The 18,941-nt window shown below is 34.6% G+C and overlaps 1 protein-coding gene and 1 non-coding gene across 2 annotated transcripts in view; both read left to right on the top strand.

The window, feature by feature from the left end:
* LOC120227260 (MICOS complex subunit MIC27-like) overlaps window positions 1-18,941 on the top strand; it is a gene marked incomplete at its 5' end in the record, with an annotated part of 63,959 nt that overhangs the window by 35,080 nt on the left and 9,938 nt on the right. Inside the window, 4 exons of the mRNA XM_039225403.1 lie at window positions 2,847-2,901; window positions 4,372-4,470; window positions 11,042-11,133; window positions 15,377-15,490. Coding sequence (XP_039081334.1) covers window positions 2,847-2,901; window positions 4,372-4,470; window positions 11,042-11,133; window positions 15,377-15,490 — 360 coding nt within the window. The remainder of the gene's footprint in view (window positions 1-2,846; window positions 2,902-4,371; window positions 4,471-11,041; window positions 11,134-15,376; window positions 15,491-18,941) is intronic.
* On the top strand, window positions 4,651-4,757 carry LOC120227261. Its single transcript, XR_005527212.1, has one exon. It is a non-coding gene; the product is annotated as a U6 spliceosomal RNA (small nuclear RNA).

Here is an 18,941-nt window from a genome sequence, read left to right as displayed (position 1 = left end):
GTGGTCATATTTAATATTTAATCTACTATATGACTACTGCATAGATTAAGGTAATTTCATCAAGCATTTATGTTCTTTTTCATGTGTAGTTATTTGACTTTTTATAATAAATTCTGAAATTATTTCTGAATTATTCTTTATTTGGCTAAGCAAAATGTTCACTAGTCTGGTAGGGTTTAGCTTATAAAAGCATTCTGAATATAGTCAGCTATTGGGAAAAATAGAATTCATCTTACTTTAATACTTAGCCTTAGTCAGCATTATCTAGCAGCAGAATGACGGACTAAGCTGATAATATATTGATGTTCCATTATCATCACATCTACATAGGCGTGTTAGTATATCTCCAATGTCAGTGTCAATAATGATAATGTTGATACCATTGTTCTCATCATTCTGACCTAATAACCACACAACTTTTTCTCAAATATAACCAACCAATTGTGAACCCTTGTTCTTTTTTTGTTTTTAATGCACTTTTTAGAAAAAAATTCTAATGATTATATGAAACACTAAATGTGAATTCTGGTCATTCCAGATATTTAAAATATCTGATGAATTCATGGTTTTATTTTAAAAAGGTGTGCCTGTCAAACAATTCTAATCTTATTAGTTCTATTATACACTCTTAATAGTTTGATCTCCTAGGGAAATATATTAATTAATTAGCATTTGAATCACACTCAATTTAAGACAAAAAAAAAGCTTTTATTTTGTTAATATGTTAAAGTGAATAGATTGAAGAAGGACACTTCTGAATGCATTTCATCTTAAATGTAAACAACTTTTTCTTTTTTTTTTTTTTTTAAATTTTTTTTTTTAAATGTTTTATTTATTTCTAGGAGAGAGAGAGAGACAGCGTGAGCAGGGGAGGGTCAGAGAGAGAGAGAGTCACAGACTCTGAAACAGGCTCCAGGCTCTGAGCTGGCAGTCAGCACAGAACCCGACGCGGGGCTCGAACCCACGAACAGCGAGATCATGACCTAAGCGAAAGTCGGACGCTTAACCGACTAAGCCACCCAGGCGCCCCTGTAAACAACTTTTTCTAATTTTCCCCTAAAAACATAATCCATTCTTTAAAAATTACTTCTGGCTCAAATTGTATTCTTCATTAAACTTAGAATTTTGCTGAGTGAATTCAATTCCTACTCTTCTCTTTAGTGTTTTGAATTTTTTTAAATGTTTTTATTTATTTCTGAGAGAGAGAGAGAGAGAGAGAGAGAGAGACAGCATGAGCAGGGGAGGGTCAGAGAGAGAGGGAGACACAGAATCTGAAACAGGCTCCAGGCTCTGAGCTAGCTGTCAGCACAGAGCCCGCCGTGGGGCTCGGGCCCAAGAACTGCAAGATCATGACCTGAGCCAAAGTCGGAGGCTTACCGACTGAGCCACCCAGGCGCCTCTCTTCTCTTTAGTGTTTTGAAATTTAAGTAGCAGTGATTCACAGTAGTAAAAGTGAATTCCTGAATAAGCTATGGAAAACTTCCCAAAAGAAGCCACTAGTTTTCTTCCTCAAGAGCTACATGAGTTTTAGACATCTGGTCAATAGGTATTATAACTTCAAAGGTGAAGTGTTCTTAAGAGACAGTCTTTTTTTTTTTTTTTTTTAAGCTTATTATTATGAGAGACAGAAAGAACACAAATTGGGGAGGCTCAGAGAGCAAGGGAGGGAGAATACCAAGCTGAGCATGGAGCTTGACATGGGGCTTAATCTCATGGCTATGAGATCATTACCTAAGCCAAAATCAAGAGTTGGATGTTCAACTGACTGAGCCACCCAGGCACCCCAAGAGACAGTCTTTAAAGAGAAGTAACTCAGTGGCATTTATATCTGTATTGGTCCGTACAGCTTGAATCCATGATGAACAGGATGAACCTCTTCATCTCTGATCACTATGAATATATGTGAGACAAAGTTACTAATACCAAGATAACACAATAACAATGAGTTATTTCTTTCTTGTCGAATATAATTATTTCTGTGTTCTTTGCTTTGAAAGTCCTTTTTGTTGTTTTTATTCCATGGTTACATAGCAGCTAATTTAGAGATGGAGACCATATTTCAATTGCGTTTTCTGATTTCTTCAATAGAGTAAAGCATGACTACAGACAGTTAATATGGGTAATTGATGTAATTGAGATAGTACCTATTGCTCAGTAAATGAGTATAACCATATTTGTTGCATTAAAAAAGTTAGAAACAGGTAAAAGGAAAAATTTCATTTTAGACTTTAATCCCTTCAGTGGATTTATATAATCTTGATTTGTAGAGTATTTATATTCCTCTTTTAGAACAAACACTAGTCTATGTAGGATGATTTCTATCTTGAGATAAATGTCTTATTTAGATTTTTTCCCTTTCTAATGCACACTAAGAAAAGGAGAAGATGAAGCACTTTCTTTAGGCTTGTTATTACTTTATCACAAACATTATGTTGTTGCTGTCACATCTTTATTAGTCAGATGTTGCTAAGTTGAAATATACCTCTATCCATGTTTTATTTAAATTCCATTCATTTTTTCTAAGTCTTTATAAAATAAAATGATAAATCTTTGTATTTCTACAAAATTTTCTGTGAGATGCTTTGACAACTTTATAGCTATTACTTCACCTATTTATATGAGGAAAAAGGTAAGTATCATTCATGCTAAATAGAATGAAAAGCAAGAAATGAAAAGAAGCTAAGTTCAACAAGTATTCTCATAGTGAATAAATAGGAAAGTTAGGTTTAGGTTGAGTGCATTGTTAACACTTTAATATATGGTCCCATGAGATGTCGCCTGTTTGATTTAATTATCAGGATCTTAAAAAATCCAGATGTCCTTTTCTTTTTTTCCTTTTTCCTTAGGGTGTTTATGTTTTTGTGAAAAATGGGATAATGGATACAGTACAGTATGGAAAAGGTAGGTGAGTGAACCATCCATAATTAGAAATGTTCTATTGTCTTTTTAACTTGTAAAATTTAAATGTGAGAAAAATAAATGTGTTATGTTATTCATTATCATGTTTTACCAACTGAAAAGATACTCTGTATAGCACTTTATGATAACAATAACAAAGTAATAGTACCTATCACTTATTAAGCAATTATTATATGCAAAGGTACTGTGATAAGCATTTTACATAATTTAATTTTTATAATAATTCTATGAGTGTTGGTATTATAATTATTCCCTTTTTACAGATAAGGAAACTGAGGTTAGAAAGGTTAAGTTGGTTACCAAGGTCACATAGCTAGTAAGTGGCAGCACCTGGACTCAAACTGAGGTCTGTTTTAGCTGCAAGGCCATATTATATACTCAAAGCATAAATGAGAAATATGTCTCCATTGTTATCAATTAGTTTAAATAAGTGCTATTTGCTGTTAAAATATGTAGAATTTTCCTATTTATTCCCGGGTAACACTGTACCCACTAGTCACTCTAGAATGTTTGAGCTAATGTTGGATAGCGATTGTATTTGACTCTTTAGTTTGATATTGGTATTTGGCAGTAGATATATCTTCCTAATATTTTTGGACTAAGCCAGTTCTCAACATGAATGTGTACAGGAGATAGAAAGATCAGCTAAAATTTTAAATGTCTCCATGATTTTGATGACCAGTAATGTGTTATCATTTCTTAAGGCATGTTGGAATTCCAAATTATATTCCTCATCAGTCTTGAGGAATATGATTAAATAAATGATTGCCATTAAGTGATTAACTGTGATAGAAGGATGTATTTTCTTGGGTTGCATGGAAACAGAAATAATTTAAATACATAAAAAAACAAGAAATCTAGACTTGTGTCCACTCTTCATCTACTTTTAGTCTAGCATTACTTCTAATCTTGATCATTGATTTTAACCAAGAACAGTGGCTCCTCTGGATTTTGGGGAGTAGTAGCATGCAGGGTCCATAAGTTACATGTATCCCTAGTTAGTTATTCAAGGTTCTCTAATAAAATATTTCCATTCCTACTGGATCCTCTCAAAGTTTAAACACATAATGCCAGAAGCATTTCCATTTAAGGATATAGTACATACACAATCATGCATTTACTTTATAGTAATCCATGTTAAGGTGTGCACTGTAGAATCATATTTAATTAAAGAGTAATAATTGCCTGTTGCCTGTATTAGGAAAACAATTATTAAGTCAGCTGTGGAAGGAAGATTTTATTTTGTAACAGGGACTATTTTAAATACCTTTTGAAATTGCTACTCAAATCATTATTTTGTGTAGCTTTTCTGAAGAGTGTTTAAACCATCTGCTACTATCATAACAAATTTCTTTAGCTTTTCTGCATCATATGTAGAATGCCCAATTATAGCACATCATTTATGTTATTTTTTAACTTATTTCTTAAGTGGTGCTATGTCTTTCTTAAAAGATGCTTATATCTATCTGAAGAACCCACCTCGAGATTTTCTTCCAAAAATTGGAGTGATTACAGTTTCGGGATTAGCAGGCTTGTTTTCAGCAAGAAAAGGTAGGGTTTAAAAACATACATTTTCTCTTTCAATGCCAGTATATTGTGAATTTTACTGCCATGGGAAAACCTTTTACATTTTATTAAATATTGTTAGAATAGACTACTGTGAAAAAATTTTAGTCTATTGTACATGTTTACTTTTATAAAGAATGTGTTTTAAAAAATATAGCTATTCCAGTGCTCACTTCAGCAACACATATACTAAAGTTGGAACAATACATAGAAGATTAGCATGGCCCCTGCTCAAGGATGACATGCAAATTGGTGAAGCATTCCATATTTAAAAAACTATATATAGCTATTCCAAGATGTTTAATATCAGTAGTTATTAGGTAAATGCAAGTGAAAATCACAATGAGATATTACTATACACCTAATAGAATGTCTAAAATTAAAAACAATAACCTTACCAACTATAGTCAAGAATGTAGAGCAGCAGAAAGTCTCATACACTGCTAGTGGGAATACAAAATGGTACAGCCATTCTGGACAACAGTTTGAAAGTTTCTCTTATAAAGTTAAGCATGTACTTACCATGAGACCAAGTAATCCCACTCCTGGGTATTTACCCTGGAAAAATGAAAAATCTGTACATTAATGTTTACAGTAACCCTGTTTATAATTACCAAAAGTTGGAAACAACCTCAGTGTCTTTCAAGAATAAACTTTGGCACATTTAAACAAAGGCATTATACTCACCAGTAAAAGGAATAAACCATTGACACATGCAACAATCTTGATGAATCTGACAAAAAGAAGCCAGGCTAAAAATGTTAACATATTGTGTGATTACATTTATATGATTTTTCTCAAAAAGATAAAACTATAGTAACAAAATAAAAAGGTCAGTGGTTCCTAGAAGTTAGGAGTAGGAAGGTTTGACCAAAATGTAATAGCATGAGATTTTCTTAAGAGCGATAGAACTGTTCCCTATCCTGATTATACTGGTGGTTATGTGACTTTATGTATATTAAAATTGATAGAACTGGAGATAAAAAGTTTTCAATTTTCTGTATGATCATATCAAATAAAATTTAAAAATATATAGCTATTCCTATTAAAATTACAATTACAAATGCAATTCATTATGATTATACTTTGTTTCTCATCTTTTAGATAACTATTTTTTAAATATTTTTAAAATTTAAGTTAACATACACTGTAATAATTAGTTTCAGGTGTACAATATAGTGATTCAACTCTTCCATACAATACCCGGTATTCATCACAAGTACACTCCTTAAACCCCATTCTATTTAACCCATCCCTCTAATCACCTCCTCTCTGGTAACCATCAGTTTGTTCTCTATAATAGTTAAGAGTCTATTTCTTGGTTTGCCTATCTTTCTCTTTTTTCCCTTTGCTCATTTGTTTTGATCCTTAAATTACACATATGAGTGAAATCATATGGTATTTGTCTTTCTCTGACTTACTTCAGTTAGCATAATATTCTCTGGTTCCATCCATGTCCTAAAATGGCAAAATTTCATTCTTTTTTATGGCTACGTAATACTCCATTGAAAATATATACCATATCTTCTTTATCCATTCATCAGTTGGTGGACACTGGGCTGTTTCCATATTTTGGCTATTGTAGATAATACTGTTATAACATTGGGATGCATGTAACCCTATCAATTAGTATTTTTGTATTCTTTGGGTAAATTCCTAGAAGTGCAAATGCTGGACTTTGCGTAGTTCTATTTTTAACTATTTGGGAAATTCCATACTGTTTTCCAAAAGGCTGCACCAATTTCAATAACCACCAACAGTTCAGGAAGGTTCCTCTTTCTGCACATCCTCACCAACACATCTTGTTTCCTATGTTGTTAATTTTAGCCATTCTGACAGGTATTCTAGTTTTGGTTTGTATTTCCCTGACGAGGAGTGATGTTGAGAATCTATTCAAGTGTCTGTTGGCCATCTGTATGTCTTCTTTGGAAAAATGTCTATTCATGGGGCACCTGGGTGGCTCAGTTGGTTAAGCATTCAACTTTGGTTCAGTTTGTGATCTCACAGTTCATGAGTTTGAGCCCCACATGGGGCTCTGAGCTGTCAGTCTGCTTCAGGTTCTGTGTCTCCCTCTCTCTCTGTTCCTCCCCAGCTCATGCTCGCTCGCGCTCTCTCTCTCTCAAAAATAAATAAAGATTAAAAATTTTTTTAAAAAGCCTATTCATGTCTCTTGTGCACTTTTTAATCAGATTATTTGTTTTTAAGTGTTGACTTTTATAAGTTCTTTATATTTTTTTGGATACTACATTTTTATCAAATATGTCATTTACAGATATTTTCCCCCATTCCATAGTTTGCCTTTTAGTTTTGTTGATTGTTTCTTTTGATGTGCAGAGCCTTTTATTTGGGTGAAGTCCCAATAGTTTATTTTTGCCTTTGTTTCCCTTGCCTCAAGAGACATATTGAAAAAGTAGCTATGGCCAGTGTCAAAGAAGTTACAGCCTGTGTTGTCTGTCTTCTATGATTTTCATGGTTTCCTATATCACATTTAGGTCTTTCATCCACTTAAGAGTTTATTTTTGTGTATGTTATAAGAAAGTGGTCGAGTTTCTTTTACATTTGGCTGTCCAGTTTTCCCAAAACCCTTTGTTGAAGAAACTGTCTTTTTTCTATTAAGCATTCTTTCTTTTTATGTCAAATATTAATTGACTATATATTGTAGGTTTGTTTCTGGGTTTTCTGTTCTGTTCCATTGATCTATGTGTCTGTTTTTGTGCCAGTGCCATACTGTGTTGATCACTACAGCTTTGTAATATAACTTGATGTTTGGAATTGTGAGTCTTGCAATTGTGCTTCCCCCCCCCACCCCAAGAATGCTTTGGCTATTCAAAGTCTCTCGTTTCATGCAAATTTTTGGGTTTTTTTGTTCTAGCTCTGTGAATAATGCTGTTGGTATTTTGTCTTAAGTTTATTTATTTTTTTGAGAGAGGCAGAGACAGCATGAGCAGAGGAAGGGCACACAGAGAGAGAGAGAGGCAATCCCCAAAAGGCTCACACCATCAGCACAGAGCCCAACACAGGGCTCAAACTCACGAACCATGAGATCATGACCTGAGTTGAAACTGAGTTGGATCCTTAACAAACTGAGCCACCCAGGTGCCTGCTGTTGGTATTTTGACAGGGATTGCATTAAATGTGTAGATTTCTTTGCTGTTTTTTTTTATTTTTTAAATTTTTAAATGTTTTTATTTATTTCTGAGAGAGATAGAGAGACAGTGTGAGCAGGGCAGGGTCAGAGAGAGAGAGGGAGCTGCAGAATCTGATGGAGGCTCCAGGCTCTGAGCTGGCTGTCAGCACAGAGCCTGATGCGGGGCTCAAACCCATGAGCCATGAGATCATGACCTGAGCCGAAGTCGGACACTTAACTGACTGAGCCACCCAGGCACCCCTAAATGTGTAGATTTCTTTGGATAGTATAAACATTTTAACAATATTTGTTCTTTCACTCCATTAGCATGGGGTATCTTTCCATTTCCTCTGTCATCTTTAATTTCTTTCATCAGTGTTTTATAGTTTTCAGAGTATAGTTCTTTCATCTCTCAGTTAGATTTATACCTAGGTATCTTGTTTTTGGTGCAATTTAAATTTTTTTAAAATGTTTTATTTATTTTTGAGAGAGAGAGAGACATCACAAGCAGAGGAGGGTCAGAGAGAGAGGGAGACACAGAATCCGAAGAGAGCCTCCAGGCTCTGAGTTAGCTGTCAGCACAGGGCCCGATGCGGGGCTCAAACCCACAAACCGCGAGATCATGGACCTGAGCCAAAGTTGGACTCCTAATCGACTGAGCCACCCAGGTGTCACTGGTGCAATTTTAAATAGAATTGATTCCTTATTTATCTTTCTGCTGCATCATCATTGGTGTATAGAAATGCATTTCTATATGTTGATTTTGTATCTGCCACTTTACTGAATTTGTTTATTACTTCTAGCAGTTTTTTTGTAGAATCTTTCAGGTCTTCTATATATAGTATCATACCATCCCTAACTCGTGAAAGTTTCACCTCTTCCTTACCGACTCAGATGCCTTTTTTTCTTTTTGACATCTCATTGCTGTGGCTAGGACGTCCAGTACAATGTTCAATAACAGTGGTGAGAGTGGACATCCCCATCTCTTTCCTGACTGTCAAGGATAAGCTGTCAGTTTTTCTCATTTAGCATGTTATTACTTATGGGTTTTTAGTATCTGACCTTTATTATGTTGAGGTATGTTTCCTCTAACCCTACTTTGTTTAAGGTTTTTATTATGAATGGTTGTACTTTGTCAAATGTTATTTCTGCTTCTATTGAAAGGATCATATGGTTTTTATCCTTCTATTAACTAGGTATATCCAATTGACTAATTTGTAAATATTGACCCACCTTTGTAGCCAAGGAATAAATATCACTTGATAGTAGTGAATTATTTCTTTAATATATTTTTGGATTTGGTTTGCTAGTTTTTTATTGAGAATTTTTGCATCCATGTTTATCAGGAATTTTGGCCTATAGATATCTTCTTTAGGAGGTTTTTATCTGGTTTTAGTACCAGGGTGAAACTGTCTTGATAAAATTAATTTGGAAGTTTTCTTTCCATTGTTATTTTTTAGAATAGTTCATGAAGCATAGTTATTAACTGCTCTTTAAATGTTTGGCAGAATCACCTGTGAAGCCATCTGGCCCTGGATTTGTGTTTTTTTCCAAAGACTTTTGAAAACAAAAAAGATAGGTCATAGCTTATAATGTAAATTTTATTCTTTAATATGAGTCATCATCAAAAAATTGAAAGCTGTTGATTAGTCTAACCCTGTTAACTACAGATATAAGTTCAGAGAAGGGAAATCACTCAATGATTTCATAGTACATAACTTGTTTAGTGGCTGTGTCTAGAGCCCTTTCCTACTTATGGGAGTAGGGCTATTGAATCCAAATGAAATTTATTTTCTGGTAGACTGGCCTTTCATATCAAGTAAAGAGAAGAAGAATGTAAATCTTTTTAATATTTAAAATGTGATATCAAGAAAAAAATACCACTTTCCAAGGTTAGGAGCAGCACAAGTAGGGGGATTTGGCAAGTCAAGGAAACCTGAATTAAGAGATGTTAGGTCAGTAAAATCAAGAACCAAACTGTGGATACTAGAATAATAGTGAGCAGGACTAGAGTAAAGGATCAAGTTAAGACATTTTTTCTTCTAACTTAAAATATGTTTTAACAGATCTAGACCCTCTTTCACAGTACCATATAAACCAGTCTAATACCAAAAGAAAGCTGAATTAGAGGTTGAAGTAGCCCTACTTACCCACCTTTCCCAAGCTCAGTCTTATTTTTTTAAGTTTACTTATTTTGAGAGAGAGAGAGTGCGCAGGGGAGGGGCAGAGTCAGAGAGGGAGAGAGAATCCCAAGCAGGCTCCATGCTGTCAGCGCAGAGCCTGATGTAGGGCTCAGTCTCAGGAACTGTGGGATCATGACCTGAGGTAAAATCAAGAGTTGGACCCTTAACCAACTGAGCTACTGAGGAGCCCAGCTCAGTCTTGTAGACATGACTGTAGAAGTCCTTCTTACTAATAGGTAAGCCAAATGCAAAAATAGCTCATTTTTATTTGTAAGCATTGCCAGTTATGTTTCTCCTTAGTCTTTTCTGATATACCAAATAGGCTGTTTCATTTTTAAAGTAAGAGGTGTAAGAGCGGTTTCAGAGAATAAAAGTACTTAACCCCAATTAGAAATCCCATCATCTAATTGCCCAGGTCATATTTACAGAGTTCAAGGTACCCATTCAAGCATTTAAGATATATATGTTTTGAACCAGTGGTCTGTTGGAACTAAGCTATGGTTTAGAGTGGTGGCTTTCAAACTATTCTACAGAACTTAAGCTTCCATGAAAGTGTTTACAGGTGTTAGATAAGGGAAGAGCTATGTGGGTAGGGCTCAATACTAAGTTTCCATCCCTCAGGCTAACCAGAGTAGCTTCAAGTTTATAAGTTTTATATATGAAGTCCTTAGTGAACTTCATATTTTGGAAGATTATTTTAAAGGATTTTGCTGTAAATAAAAAACGTCTTATGCTTAGTTTAGGAACTTTTTGAAATGAATTAAAAATCCTTAGCTGATTAGTTAGTTGCATCTTTCATCTTCTTAAGGACTTAATCAAAACAGGATATGTAAAGAAACACCATTTCACTTTAACATGGTGTCACAAGCATGGTAGTTGATCAATTCTCCATATTATTATGCTGTATGAGATACTTGAAACAAATGTGGTTACAACTTTCGGTTTCTTAGGATATGAAAAAAAAGTTTTTAAAAAGAACAAAATCATCAACCCCCTATGTGTAGTTAATTATCAATTTTAAATTGAGAATACTTTTCTAAAATTGGTCATGATAACTAAGAGGTTTTAATTGATTTGTGATCTTTAAGGATATTTTAGCTACCATTTTGATTGATATGATTATATAAAGAGTAAATTAACATAGGATAATGACTTAAAGGGGAACAAAGAGAATATTAAAGTTATCAAAGCATCAAGTTTCTGCTAGCCTCTGTTTGGAGTTTAACAGTTTATTTGAAATTAATAGGTTCTAGGTTTAAGAAAATTGCTTATCCACTGGGACTGGCCACTTTAGGGGCAACTGTTTGCTATCCAGTTCAGTCAGTAATAATCGCAAAGGTAAGTTCTTTTCTTTCGGGGGGGGGTATTTTTTAATGTATTGTCTACTTTGCATCCAAGTTAGTTAGCATATGGCGCGGCAATGATTTTAGGAGTAGATTCTTTAATGCTTCTTACCCATTTAGCCCATTCCCCCCTCCCACAACCCCTCCAGCAACCCTCTGTTTTCTATATTTGAGTCTTTTATGTTTTGTCCCCTTCTCTGTTTTTATATTATTTTTGCTTCCCTTTCCTTATGTTCATCTGTTTTGTATTTAAATTCCTCATGAGTGAAGTCATATTTTTCAAGTGATAGCTACATTTCAGTATTTGTTTAAACTCTTAAAGTGATAGTATTTAAATATCATAAGTATCTGCAGTATTCAATTTTCAGAGAAATATAGTTTTTATCAACTCTTATCTTGGCAAAATCGCATTAGCATTTCAGCATGGAAAATGGTATTCCTAATTATTTAATCTCACAAATGAATAGGATGAATTTGTTTAAATATAATTCAACAACATAAATGCCAGTTTGAGGATTCAGTTCAGAGACATTGAATTCTGAATTAGAATTTGTGGGGAGGAGTACTGCTCTGTTGTTGGACTGTGTGAAATTCAATTTTTAATTAACAGAAAACTATACCTGCTGGCTGCTGTCAGTTCATCAGGTTAACATGATGCAAGAAACAGTGAATTGATAGATAACAGAGGCATCTGAAAGTAAAAAAAAAAAAAATTCACATACACAAACTCAATTTTGATACCACCTAGCACTAACACTTGCCCTGAGTCCATATAATAGCTGTTTTGTCATTTTCTTGTCAGTTTACCTACAAATCCAAACATTCTCCCAATGATTTGAACAGTTTGTATCAGTATTTTACTTGTAATACATATTTAAATTGAGAAGGAGAGCTTTGGGTTATGCAGTTTTTTCCTTTTCCTTCTTCTCTCAACTTGCAACATTTAACATTTCCCCCTGCACTCAAAGTAGTATATAGTGTTGCCAGACGGACTTTCTGTACTTGTATTCTTGTTATTACATTTCTTTAATTACTGATGTAGATAAAACGGTCTACTCTGTATTTTAGGAATGACAAGGACATAGTGCCCTTTGTAGTTTGTTATGTGATCAAGCTATAAAAGTTATAGTAAAGAAAGAGAGCATTATTCATTAAATCTGGTTATAGTTGAGACACTTAATGGATAAAATGGTAAACATTTTTATAAATCTTTCTTGAGAATTATATAGAAATTAGCTACTTAACTTCATATCATACTAGTGCTTAAATAAACTTTTGAGCTCACTACATTCAACTTCCTCATTTTCTCATTTCCTGATAAGAAAACTGTGGCCCAGACAAGTTTCACAGTGACTGATTTGCCCAGGGTTCTATTTAGTTTCTGGTGTCCTGTTTCCCTATCCATTTCTCTTCCTAGTGTAGAATCCTGCCACTAAATCTTCTTGTTTAGAGTAATGCCTTTAATGTTTTTTAAATAAAATTGAGAACTACTCATCCTTAAGTAATTTAAGCAATACAGGAAAGTGTAGGGGAAAAAATTAACCACCTGAAATTCTTTCATCCAGAAAAATATCATTGTTAACATTTGATAGAATGTTGTCTAGACATTTCTCTATGGATATATAGAGATAGAAAGATAGATGGATGAATTGACATATACAATTTCATAATAGGATAATATACTATGCATCTTATTTTTAATTTTAAATATGAAGTATTAAATTTGATTTTATTCTAAAAGAAGGGAAATGAAAACAAAAGAAGTGCTAAACTTCAAATAAAAATTTCTATGATAAAGAGATATTAATATGATTTCCTAAAAGTTCTGTGATTAAATATTGTTAATGAAATTTCTAGAGTTGAGACCCTTGTTGCTTTTCCTTTGACTGGCATATACAATGTCATGTGTAATATTTGGTGGATATATTTATATAGAACATAGATTTTTATCCTAAAATCCATGATAGACTTCAGAGAATCTGTGACTCCCTCATCTGAAACAGTGACAATATATATATATACAATAGATGCTCTCTAATTTGATATTATTGGGACCAATAGTTAAGAATTAATTGAAAATGTTAAAGTCGTAAGTTTTTAGAAATCATAAATATGAACCTTATATATTTTCTTTCAAATTAAAGCATAAATGTGTATCCATTTTTCTCTCTTTTGAAGTAGGTATTTTTAAAGAGTATGGGTCTCCTAGTTGAAGGTCCATAGTATCTTTCTTATAGTTAGCCATATCTATAATATGTCTTCCACTCTTTTCAGTTTAGATTTTTAAAAAGAAGAATGAACACTTAAAAACACTTTTAAAATGAGGTGCCTGGGTAGCTCAGTTGGTTAGGTGGCCAACTTTGGCTCAGGTCATGATCTCACGGTTTGTGGGTTAAAGCCCCCTGTCAGGCTCTGTGCTGACACCTCAGAGCCTAGAGCCTGCTTCGGATTCTGTCTCCCTCTCTCTCTGCCCCTCTCCTGCTCTCCCTCAAAAATAAACATTTTTTAAAAAGTTAAAAAATTTTTTTTAAAATAACGAGTGCAGAATCCCCTTAAATTTTTACTATTACTTCCAGCCTTTTACAGCTACCTTGCCCACCTATAATTTCACAACAACTTATTTATATATTTATTTATTTATTTTGGTAATTCAGTTTTTAGTCTTTACGAAGTAATTAACTTAATTTTCCTGCAGACAACAATTCTCTTCCCACTCATATTTCATCCTATTTTACATTTAAAATTTTTAACTGTAGTAGAAGTGATGTAGAGACTTAGAAATAAATACAATTTATTCTTGATAAATATACAAGTCACTTGTGAAAGAGTACTTGGATATATTTGAGAGTACCTACTATTGATGAATATTCAACATATGAATATTGTTTACTATACATTTTTAAGACATCTTCAATTAATCAGACTGGTCTCATAAAAGGATATCAGGTGAGAACTCTTCTACTGTGTGGGTATTTTTTCTTTTCTTTTTCATAATGTTTATTTTTTAGAGAGAGAGACAAAGAGACAGAAACAGAGTGCAAGGTGGGGAGGAGAAGAGAGAGAGGAAGACACAGAATCTGAATCAGACTCCAGGCTTTGAGCTGTCAACACAGCTCAGATATTCACATATCTAATGCACATATAAGAGGAAAAACTCAGCAAGAGTATCCACAGAACTGTGAACAAATGTTACATTGGGGAGAGGAAGAGGATTTTCTTTATATTAGTGGACTGATTTATTTTTCTTAAGTGTAGGTAATACTTAGCAAAAAAAAAAAAAAAAAACCCAAACAAACAAACAAAACCACCTAAGCAAGAAAGTCACAGTTCTAAAAACTTTTATAAGTTTATGTTTATAGAAAGTGTAATCCTGGAAATCTCCCCAAACCTCTTTAAATCTTGAAAATGAATAGCGATTGAAATTACTTTAACCACAAGGAACAAAAGGATGGGGAAACAATAGAAAGAAGAAATCAAAAGGAGTGTTTTAAAGGGAAAAAGATATGGAGGAAAAGAACAGGAGTTTTAGGAATTCAGTCACACATCCTCTGCTTTGGTGTGTTTGTAGTTCATTTTTATGTTTCTACCAAAAGAGAGTATTATTCTCTGGAGAATTATATTAATGCTTTTTTATTATGACAGGAGAAAGCATCATAAACATGTGAACAAAAGCATTGATTTCATAGGATCTTAAAATCTTACTTTCTTAGTCAACTTTTTATTGTCTCAAAACTATCTTTCCCACTTCTGTTAAATAGACATAATTTTAAATTCACATATTACAGCATGAATGCCAACTATAGATTTTTAAGTCTGTATTTTTCTAAGAGCAGTTTTAGGTTCATAAAATTAAGTAGAGGTTAAGAGATTTCCCATACCACCATGTTCCCACACATGCTTAGTATCTTCCATTAACAGCATCCCCTACTCGAGTGGCACATTCTTTTGCAATTTATAAGCCTACAATGACACATATCACCCAGAGTCCACAGTTTACATTAGGATTCACTCTTGGTGATGTACTAACTATACATTTTTTAGTCCTTTACATGAAGCAAATAATTTTTCATACATGATTTAGGAAATGAAGCTTTGTGTTATATGATCCAGAGATTTAAATCTGTGATATTGATTCTGTTCTGACTGTTCACATGAAATACCTGACATGATTTTTTTTAATACATGTTATATTAACTTTTGAAAATATAACTTATTGCCTCACTTCTTGTTTTAATTAGGTAACTGGGAAAAAGGCATATACTACAAGCCAGCAAATTTACGAAGCAGTTAAATCATTGTGGACAAAAAACAACAAAAAAGAGTCACTTTCTAAACTGAAAGAAAAAACTAAGGTAGAGTTTATATGAATCAAAAAGCTCCCCTCAGACGAAACTTGAGTCAATCTTCTGCATGACATATCATAGTGAAACTGGCAAAATATAAGGACAAAGAGAATTTTGAAAGCAGCTAGGGAGAAAAGGGCCCTAACTAACAAAGGGAAACCTATCAGAGTGGTGACAGACCTATCTACTGAAACTTGGCAGGCCAGAAGTGAATGGCAGGAAATCCTCAATGTAATGAACAGAAAAAATATGAAGCCAAGTATCCTCTATCCAGCAAGCTTGTCATTCAGAATAGAAAGAGAGGTAAAAGTCTGTCCAAATAAACAAAAACTGAAAGAATTCATCACCACCAAACCAGCACTATGAGAAATCCTGAGGGGGACTCTCTGAGGAAAATGTTGTAAGGAACGCAAGATACTAGAGAAACCACCACAAACGTGAATCCCACAAAAGACACAATGACTCTAAACCCATATATTTTAATAATAACACTAAATGTAAATGGGCTGAATGCTCCAATCAAAAGACGTAGGGTAACAGAATGGATAAAAAAACCAAAATTTATCCTTTTGCTGTCTACAAGAAATGACTGGAGGACACCTTCAGATTAAAAGTAAGGGGATGGAGAAATATATATCATGGTATGGGAAGTCAAAAGAAAGCTGGAGTACCTATACATATATCAGACAAACTGTACTTTAAACTAAAGACAGTAACAGGGTATGAAAAAGGGCATTATATAATAATTACAGGTTCTATCCATCAGGAAGAACTCAGAATAATAAATGTCTACGCACTGAATATGGGAGCACCTAAATATTTACAACAATCACAAACAGAAACAATCTTATAGATAAGAATCTGCTAATAGCAGGAGACTTTAATACTCCACTTACAGCAATGGATAGATCAACTAGACAGAAAACCACTAAAGAAACAATGGACTTGAATGATACATTGGACCAGATGAATCTGACAGATATATTTAGAACTCTACATCCTGAGGCCATGGAATTCACTTTCTTCTCAAGTGCGCATGGCACATTCTCCAAAACAGATCACATACACCAGTAGTGAAGCAACAGAAAGAGAGATCAAGAAACTGATCCCATTCACAATTACACACACAAAAAAAAACACAAAATACTTGGGAATAAACCTAACCAGAGATATAGGAAATCTATATGATGAAAACTATAGATAACTTATGAAGGAAATTGAAGAAGACACAAAGAAATGGAAAAACATCCCATGTTCTTGGATAGGAAGAATAAATATAGTTAAAACGTCATTACTACCCAAAGCAATCTACACATTAAATGCTGTGGGAGCCCGACAGTGACCACAAGAAAGCGTGGTTAGGGACGCGGAGATGTGCATGTACACGGGACTCCCTGCCTGGGCAGATCATGCCTGTAAACAGGATGTTCTGCCAAGGGGCCTGCACACAATATCCAAGGTTAATGATCCGCTCGCACACGAGGGAACATGCCCTCCTTAGAAATAAGGAGGAGGCTGGAATTGTGAGCAGGCCTCTTAGTAAACATGTTGTGGTCTCTTCCTCCCTTTGCTCCTCCCTGTCCTTGGAATGTGTTTGGCTTCTTGCCCTTATTTGGTAAAGGAATGCATCTTGTAGATTTCAGTTTGTATCCAGTTACCGGGATATAAAATAAACCGCAAGAGGGGCTTGCGTAGAATTGTTCCTCCAGCCGGAGTTGTGTCTGTGTCTGTCTCTTGTATGTGTCTTGTCTTTGTGTCATTTCGTCCGCAGCAAATGCACTCCCAATCAAAATTTTACCAGTATTTTTCTCATGACTAGGAAAACTATTCTAAAATTTGTATGGAACGACAAGAGACCTCGAATAGCCAAAGAAATATTGAAGAAAACCAAATGGGAGATATCACCATCCCAGACTTTAGCCTCTACTACAAAGCTGTCATCATCAAGACAGTATGATATTGGCACAAAAACAGACACATAGAGCAAGGGAATAGAATAGAAAACTTAGAATTAGACCTACAAATGCATGGCAAATTTATCTTTGACAAAGCAAGAAAGACTATCCAAAGGAAAAAAGACAGCCTCTTTAACAGATGGTGCTGGGAGAACTGGACAGCAACATGCAGAAGAATGAAACTAGATCATTTTCTCACACCGTACACAAAAGTGAAGTCAAAATGGATAAAGGAACTGAATGTGAGACAGGAAACCGTCAAAACCCTAGAGGAAAAAGCAGGAAACAACCTCCTTGACCTCCACCACAGCAATTTCTTACTTGACACATCCCCAAAGGCAAGGGAATCAAGAGCAAAAATGAACTCTTGGGCCTCATCAAGATTAAAAGTTTCTGCACGGCAAAGGAAACAATCCATAAAACTAATAGGCAACCGATGGAATGGGAAAAGATTGTTGCAAATGACATATCAGATAAAGGGCTAGTATCCAAAATCTATAAGGAACTCAACAAACTCCACACCCGAGAAACAAACAATCCAGTGCATAAATGGGCAGAAGACATGAACAGACACTTCTCCAAAGAGGACGTCCAGATGGCCAACAGACACATGAAACGATGGTCAGCATCCCTCCTCATCAGGGAAATACAAATCGAAACTACACTGAGATACCACCTCACGCAGGTCAGAGTGGCTAAAATGAGCAAATCAGAGAACTCTAGATGCTGGCGAGGATGTGGAGAAATGGGCACCCTCCTATGCTGTTGGTGGGAATGTAAACTCGTGCAGCCCATCTGGAAAACTGTGGAGTTTCCTCAAAAAATTAACGATAGAACTTCCCTATAATCCAGCAATAGCACTGCTAGGAATTGACCCAAGGGATACAGGAGTGCTGATGCATAGGGTCACATGTACCCCAATGTTCATAGCAGCACTCAACAATAGCCAAAATATGGAAATAACCTTAAGTGTCCATTAACTGACAAATGGATCAAGAAGATGTGGTTTATCTATACCATGGAATACTCCATGGCAATGAGAAAGAATGAAATCTGGCCATGTGTAGCAACATGGATGGACCTTGAGGGTGTTATGCTGAGCGAAATAAGTCAGTTAGAGAAGGACAGCTACCATATGTTTACATGTATAAGAGGATTAAGAGGAACTTAACGGAGGACCATTGGTGAGAAGCAGGGGAAAAATAGTGGGGGAGAAGGAGGGAGGCAAACCATGAGAGACTCTTGAATGCTGAGAACAAACTGAGGGCAGATGTGTGTGGGAGGAAGGGGAAGGGGGATAATGGGCATAGAGGAGGGCACTTGTGGGGATGAGCACTGGGTGTTTAATGGAAACCAACTTGACAATAAACTATTTTTAAAAAATAAAATAAATTTTAAAAAAGATTTTGCACTGAAAAAATATAAAATAAAATATTAACTCCCCAATAAAATAAAAAATAAATAAATGAGTCAAAAAGTTAGACATTGAGTTTTCTTGGTTGGGT

Source organism: Hyaena hyaena, unplaced genomic scaffold (assembly GCF_003009895.1).
Source record: "Hyaena hyaena isolate Hyena2069 unplaced genomic scaffold, ASM300989v1 scaffold_2123, whole genome shotgun sequence".
Taxonomy (NCBI): domain Eukaryota; kingdom Metazoa; phylum Chordata; class Mammalia; order Carnivora; family Hyaenidae; genus Hyaena; species Hyaena hyaena.
The sequence above is the reverse complement of the archived record's forward strand: the minus strand, read 5'-3'. Positions and strand labels throughout refer to the sequence as shown.